The 8205-nt window shown below is 41.1% G+C and overlaps 1 protein-coding gene across 1 annotated transcript in view; it reads right to left on the reverse strand.

Moving 5' to 3' along the window:
- The window catches only part of LOC119422951 (vasorin-like), a 38235-nt gene extending 33060 nt beyond the window's left edge, over positions 1–5175 (reverse strand). Inside the window, exon 1 of the mRNA XM_037690364.1 lies at positions 5037–5175. Coding sequence (XP_037546292.1) covers positions 5037–5073 — 37 coding nt within the window. The 5' untranslated portion in view covers positions 5074–5175. The remainder of the gene's footprint in view (positions 1–5036) is intronic.
- Between the last annotated feature and the right edge of the window lie 3030 nt (positions 5176–8205).

An 8205-nucleotide genomic window follows, 5' to 3' on the forward strand; every position in this document is an offset into this window, starting at 1 on the left:
ATAGATAGATAGATAGATAGATAGATAGATAGATAGATAGATAGATAACACATATTTTTAGTGGCTTAGTTCTTGATCACTGCTTCTCCAAATGTTGTCAAATGGTCATTAGAAAAGATCTTTATGCTCATATTTCTGCACAGAATAAAATAAATAAATAACATAGAGGGAGGCACACAGAATTATATGGAGGATGGAGGAAAAGTTGCCTTTTTAGGTGTAGAAAAACCGCCTTTTATTATCGCCTCAGCAAGAGACGATAATAAAAAGTCAACTGACTGTGACCATGTGTTCAAACCCAAGATCCAACATTTAAACTCAGCTCAGAAGGAAACACGCCTCCTGAACAATGTTAGGGTAATCAAACACAGATATCCTCTGAGTTAAATGTTTTGCAGAAGTTTCATTGTGCATGGTTTTAGTGACATTCTGCACTTACATACAAGTTAACAACAAAGTTCATGCTCAATAATCCAGGTAAAAAATCCAACAAAGTCATGTCAGTTCCTCTGGACGGTTTCTTTTTTGTTGAAACGTTTCATCTTTCATCCAAAGGACTTCATCAGTCCAAGGAGCCACAACAAACTCAGTCCCATCACTCACATACAATGATGACAATAACACATTATTATTTTATAGTGGACCAACCAGTTCGATGGTGATGAGATGGTTTCTGGAGTCCACCCTCTCCCTCATCGACTCGTCAGTGGCAGCCACGGGCTCCAGAAACCATCTTATCACCATCAAACTGGTTGGTCCACTATGTGAGTGTGCTGCTTGTGGGAGTGAGTTAGTTGTGGCTCCTCAGACTGATGAAGTCCTTTGGATGAAAGACGGAATGTTTCAACAAAAAGAAATCATCCAGAGGACCTGACTTAACTTTGTTGGAAGTTATATTTAATTCCAACAACAGAAAGCAAAGATTAAAAAATTAAAACTGAGAAGAGCTAGAGAAAAAAAATGATCCAAGGTGAAACTGGAAATGAGCCTAAAACCAAAAAAGTCCAGTCAAGCTCAAGAAAAGCGTGGGATTAAAAAAATTATAGCGTTTAATAAGACAATGTTGACAGCTACAAGAGAAAGGGTGCCACTTCACAACAAGGCTTCGCTTATAGATGCTAATAATTTATAGATATGTTATTTATTTCTTTATAAACACTTTAAAAATCATTAAAAAAAACGCTTATTATGCATTGTTTAAGGGTGACAGAGACAAAACTGACGTTTCTTGCCAAATTGTGAGCCAAATCTGTTCACCCATGTATTTTATCTAGAGTTGTTAAATTAAACATTTCAGACCTTGTGAGCAAAAAAAGCATTTTAAAACCATTTTTAAGGATATAATATTGTACTTAATCACTGCATTATAAGTATCTACAACTATAGATACTTATACTTACTTTTTGCCCTTAATTAATGCATAATAAGCAGTTTTTAATGATTTATAAAGTGTTTATAGAGGAATTAATAACGTATCTATAAACTACTTATTAGCCATCTGTAAGGGGAGCCATATTGGAGAGTGGTACCAGAGAAGGACACACGATGAAAGTTGAGAACACTGCTGCGCCGAAGCAGTGATGGAAATAAAAATCGCGACATGTTCGAGGAAGCAGATGTCAAATGTGACACAGTGACCGAAAGCTGACCTGAAGGGAAGAGAGTGTGTGTTTGTGTGTGTGACAGAGCGACACAGGCACACTTAAAAACCACAGAGAGGAGGGGCTTTTAGTTGCTGCTGGATGACAAATGAAATTTAACACACACACACACACACACACACACACACACACTTTTATCCTCCTCATCTTGGAGCTCTTAACTTCCCTCATGGGGTTATTAACTCCCTGATTGGTGAGCTTTGCTTGACGTTCTGTCCTGTTTAGTTGTCATGGTGGCATGACCCGAACACTTATTAGCTGACCCTCGGGATTAGACTAACTTTGAAAACATGGGGGGGGGGGGGGGGGGGGTTTAAGCCTTCACCTCGAGGTGCTCACTGCAGCATCCCACAAAAAAGAAGAAAAAAAAAGAAAATTAAATAAAACTTTAATTAAATTGCTGAGACACGGAGGCAGGAATGTTTGATTCGTTCTCTCCGTACGGACACTCTGGGTCCACCCCAGAATCCTCACCTTTCTTTGCTTTTCCCAAACTCATCTTCCTCGCTGGATTTGTTTGAAACTCCTGTTCATTCAGCAGCAAGTTCCAATAAAAAGGTAGAGGCAGAAGGTCGCAGTTCGCTGCCTGGTTTGATTAACATGAAAGCTCAGTCGTGCACCGCAGACGTTCTTTTGGGATTGTCTAAATATATTACCAATAAAACTGCACGCATTAAAAGTCTAGACTTGAATGAAGCAGAAAGAAATCTGTATTTGTGTCGTAAAATGCTTTCATAACTCCCTGCAGAAATATGTCCCAACGGGGATAGTGTGCAAGTGTCACGATCTTGGATTCCAGATGTTTTTCTTTAATGTTGATATTCTTTGTGTTTTCTTTCAGATACCTCGTTGTTGTTTTTTTCAGAGATGTCTATTTTCTAAGTTTATTTGCTGCTGATTATCCATGCTGCTGATTTCTTACCAATAAGCTGCTGTATTCATATCATCTGCTCACAACAGGCTCATGTTCAGGCTGCTGTTTAATACACCGAATCATATTATATTATATTATCATTGTTAGCGTAGATCCTTGTATACTGTTTCTTCTTTTTGGAATAAACTTTATATTATTGCTATTTTGGGGTGTAACTTGAGTACACTATTTCGTTCCACCTCACGTACCGCATGTGATGTGAATGACAATAAAGAACCTTGAATCTTGTTTTCTGCCTTTCTGTGTTTTCAGTCCTTTTCCTCAGTCAACATCTGCTCCTCCGTCCTGTCTGTACCTTCAACTGATGTGTGTTACCATCTCCTCATCAGTCCATTTAGTCTCCCAGTCTTCATCTCACCTGCAGTCTGGTGTTTCATGCCTGATATGGTTCTCCTCGGTGTCTCCTTGAGTTGTATAGTAATTGCTGCCATCTCAGCCTTTGTGTTTTTAATTTTAATTTTATTTTTCTTTATTAAATATTTAGTTTTTTTTTTTGTTGTTGTTTTTTTTTAACCAAGCTCCTTGTCTATCCATCCATCTACCCAATATCTTCCACTTCTTCCTTAGTCGGGTGGTGGAGGCAGCAGTTTGAGCAGGGAGGCCTGGACATCTCTCGACAGCCACATCTTCCAGGAGGACTTCAAGTCGTTCCCAGGCCAGTGTGTCCTGGTTCTGCTTCCAGTTGGACACGAGGAGGAGCAGCGGCTCTATTCCGAGCCTCTCCTGGATAACCGGATTTGTCTCTGTCTCTGAGGGAGAGTCCAGCTACCCTGCAGAGAAAATTCATTTCAACTTCTTGTGTCTGAAGTCTCGTCTTTTCAGTCACTACCCAGAGTTTGTGAGCGCAGGTGAGGGTGGTAACACACACCATCTTGCAGCTCAGTTGCCTCTTCACCACAATGGACCAGCACAGAATCTGCAATGCTGTGTAAGTTGCACTGATGCATCTGTCAATCTCACAATCCATTCTTCCCCTCCCTCATAAACAAAACCATATTTGAACTCCTTCACTTGAGGCAAGCTCGTCATGTTTGTCTGCAATCCTCGCTCATATCTCACCTGAACCTGAAGTAGCATCAATGTAACTATAGTTTGAATCGCAGGTCATGACTGCACTGATATAGCATTTTACACCAAGCTGTAAAATGACCATTGTTATTATAACAAATCAAAAAGCAGCAGTCTGCATACAAAACTGGCTCATACTTCTAACTGTGAAGCCCAGACTCAAATTAAAACTATAATTAAAAGTCTAAAAGTCTGTGGAGGAATGCACATCATCCGCTACCGTTTACAGCAGAGATTTAAAGTAAAATCATTTTGTCAGAAGATTGGATTTCAGAATACAAACATTGTGAATTAAGTGCAATACTCCAAGAGTTTAGAAAAACTACTAACGCTCAAACTATGTGTTGCGGATGACTCTCAGCTACTACAACATCAAACTTTAGCTATATATCTGTAAAACTGACTGCGTTATGGCCATTTGGACTTTACAAACTGTTGATGTAAAGTCAGTGGTTACTTTCCGAAAGTTTCCAACCAGTGGTTCATGAAATATTTTATTGACACGACAGCTGCATGCAAAAACAAAAAAAAAAATAGACAACTCTTTAAAATGCATATATGATGAGAAATGCCAATCATGTTTTTTCTAGGATTACAGTTTGGACAAAAATCTAAACGCATTTATTGTGCAGCAATGAAAAAATACAAAATAAGCAGAATAAAAATTACAACCAAGAAACTGGGATGTGCATTTTTTTTTTCTAACATACAAAGCATGTTCTGTCACTCCCTGTTCAGCACCCACTTTAAAAAAATGTACAGCATTATTGACTACACTAGCAAATGTTGGAAATAAGCAAGAACAGTGAGGTTCAAACCAACTTTGGGACAGCTGCCTGAAAGTGGCAGGCATGATGAGACCCTGGTCCCAAATTAATCATGCAACAAAAAAGTTTCCTAAATAAACAACACACAAAAAAAAAAAAACACCCGAGGTCAGAAAGAAAACCCGTGGAGGGACAGAGAACAGCCTCTAATCCGAGAAATTCCTCCCTGACGCGCTCTGAAGATAAGAACTAATCCTGGTTACACCGCATCTCTGCAGGAAACATCACGGTCTCTTAGTGCGTCCCACTCACACACCCCGACCCGGGATACCGAGCCGTGCCAGGGCCTGACCCGGGATATACAGAGCCGTGGATGTGAAGGCACGAGGAGCAGATCATGGATCAGTTTCCAAACCTTCTGCAAATGCGTTAAAGTTGACCAAAGTCTTCCAGATCGATCATGAAGCATCTACAGATTTTCTTACAGTTTACCCATTAAAATGGGTGAAAAGTTGTTAATTGAAACTTATAGACTAATATGACACCCAGTGTGCTGAAAACGCCTCTGAAAGCTTTCACATCACAACAAAAGGCGCACGAGCTTACCTTTTGGAGAAGCAGTCCAGAGACTGCTGGAACGCATTCTCTCTTGAGTCTTTCTCCGCGTTTCTCCGCTGCTCTCTCGTCACAAAACTCCCAAAACGTGGAGGAACGTTTCCCTTCACTGCAGCTGGGTTCGGGTCCACGGGTCCAGTCGGAGTTTTGGGTCGAGGCACCGCAGCGCGCACACAGAAGACGCGGCTCCGCCGGGCACTGAGGGCGCACACTGCTCCACAGAGCGCAGAGCTCCTGGAGCTTAAACGTGGAGTGGGAGGAACGCGCAGGGACACGAGCGCGCGTGCGCGTGCCAGACATGGACTGCACCTGCAAAACAATGCAGGCCAGTCAGAAAAGGTTGGTGTAAGTAAACCTGCTTCACCGGATTTGGATTAAATCTCCCATCTGTCACATAATTTATAAACCAGACTGCGAGTTTAAATTTAAACTTCAGATTCCAGTCAAGCTTATTTTCATGTAGGTGAAGCGCTGACTAAATACTGACATTATGTTCACATTTGGAAGGCAGGAAGTGAAATCTGAAACTTTCATAATTATAGTCCTCCATAATGAAAAATGGGTGATACGATTGTTTGTGTGTTCATTTGTCTGTTAGCGAAATATTTCATGAATCCTTGGAATAAATTTAACGAGCCTTCTAGAAACTAATCATTGGATATATTTCTACAGCCGATTAACATTTTGGAGTTAACCCGATTCAATATGTCCACCACATGTAACAAACTTCAGCAAACACATAAATGGTTATAACTCAGTCAGTTGTGCAAATAACGAGCTGACGTTTGGCGTAGTAGTAGCTGAGAGTCATTCCCTGCATATATATTGAGCATGTACTGATCATGCAAGATCTTTGGTTTAAAAGTTTGTCATTAAGTACCATGTTTGTCTGTTAGCAAAATATCTCACAAACTAGAGAGGTCTGATTGTAGTTAAAATATTAGGATATTTATCTGTGACTAATTTTTGGAGTCAAAATCTGACTGAAATTTAGTGTGGTAGTAACTGAGAGTCATCGCCAACATGTACTCAGAGTGTAAACCAATAATCTTTCTTCAAAAAATGCTTAATTTATTCTCCTAGAAATGAATCCAACAGCATCGCAGACAAATATCAGTGCCCACCAATACAAGCAAACATGAATATTCTACCAACTACAGGCGGGCACAGTCATGTAACGTGTTGTAGTTAAACACACGTGGTATTTATGTATGTCAGCCAGCTCACACATGCTGACACATGAACACGCTGAGAGCCTAAAATGAAACGGTCAGTCAGACAGGCCAGGACGTGCATGAGTGCTGTTCAGATTCAATCATGTATCACTTACAATAAACACACAGAGGAATGTGCACACGTTGAGTCAAAGGTCTAACGTTGCAGGACAATTTAAAGACCGTTGTCTGGAAAAGATGTTCATCGAAACCTTAGTGCAGAAGTATCGTGTTTTATGTTCCAATCCATGTTTGTCATTAACAAAAATGACATACAGCTAAGAGAAAGCATCATATCTGCACCCATTTGCCCAATGACCTCCCCACCGAACACACATTCACTCCCTATACTTAATGGAGTTACAAAAAGATTGGACTGTTGGAACAGCACTAAAACAAACAACGAGAAAACATGGCAGTGCAACTCAATGTACAAATATTAGCATTTCTCATGAGCTGCGAGCCAGTAATGGGGTGAAGAGCTGTCATTTCTAACCCGAACCCAGAGCCTGGCCCCGCCCGATCCGGACTCAGACTGGGCCAGACCATAATAATATGCTTAATGTGCGGGCCGGGTCGGTGTCAGGCTTTATTTTGCGTCAGGGACGCGCGCAGCCGACAATCCAATTATATGGCAACATGGCTTGTCATACAATACTTGCTTCACACAGCCATTTGACTGCACGCTGACCGGCCGGTTGAAAGAAGCAAAAAGTTCAGTTAAGCTTCAGATGGACTACTTCCAGCGACCCATCAGCCCATGCGAGGCCCAAACAGGTGAGATCACAAAATATCCAACATGTCAGAGCACGGTCCAATGCAGAAGCAGAGGAAGCATTTAATGCGCTTTGATGGCTCCTCAGCTCTGATTTTCTGCCCCCTCAGCCACGCACGTCCGCCCACCATTAACAATAGTCAGTGCTATAAGCAGTCTAAGATTAATTAAAAATTTCATTTTTTTTATTTATTTTTTTTATTTTTTTTGCAGGTTTTGACCTGTCATTACTGTTAATTCATCAGATCAGGTGGGGTTTGGATATGATGGCTGCAGGCTGGGGTCAGGTCAGGTCAGGTCGAGTCGGATTTTTTGGACCCAAGTGTAACTCTAATGGGGTTGTGGGTGGCCAAAATTGTTGACATATTTAATGACAAATGATAAGCTAAATAGACCGCTGAGCATCTTTAGCATGATTTCTGGTCTGATTTTATGCTCATAGTCATAATCCAAAGAGCTATCTCCAACAGGTAAGATACTGTGCATTCAAAACCTTACCACTCAACTATACTCCTATAGGGAATTGAACTATCCCTTTAAAAGAACGACTCATGTTTAGGCCGGATTGTCTAACCTCCAGTCTTCTAGTACATTATTTGTCAGAAACTGGTGGCTGTAACTCTGCCATCAAGGCCTCCTGGGCTGTGGGATCAGAGCAGGATTTTTCTATTAGCTGTGTGTCTGCATGAGTGTGTCAGTGTGAGAAAGAGGAACGGATCCTGACAGGAGTGCGAGAAAACAAACACAACGATCCAGGTCCTTTACAGGTATGTTTGATCTGTGGTCAGCAGTGAAGCGCTAACATGGGATTTTCTCATGACAAGAGATCAATCAGTACACCAAAGTGATGCACGGTGGTCACAAAGGCAACCGGAACTGTTTCACCTGGTTGCTCGTTGAAGCTTTAGGAACAAATTCTAACAGAAAATATATTCCTCCATGATCATACAGAGCTGTGTGCAACAGCTCAGTGCGTCTCTCGCAGTGAGGGCTGAGTAAAGAGGGAGTGTTTATGTAATTCGCACAGTGAGGATCGTGGAAGGTTTGACCCTTCACAGACCCCCACCCCCTCACCAACATAGCGGAAATGACTTTTTTTTCTATGTGAAATCTCAACTTTCCACTTGTACCCCACCAAAACTCATTGATTTGTAGTTTTAAAGGCAATAAA

The sequence above is a fragment of the Nematolebias whitei genome, chromosome 16, assembly GCF_014905685.2.
Source record: "Nematolebias whitei isolate Nwh7 chromosome 16, NemWhi1, whole genome shotgun sequence".
Lineage (NCBI taxonomy): Eukaryota > Metazoa > Chordata > Actinopteri > Cyprinodontiformes > Rivulidae > Nematolebias > Nematolebias whitei.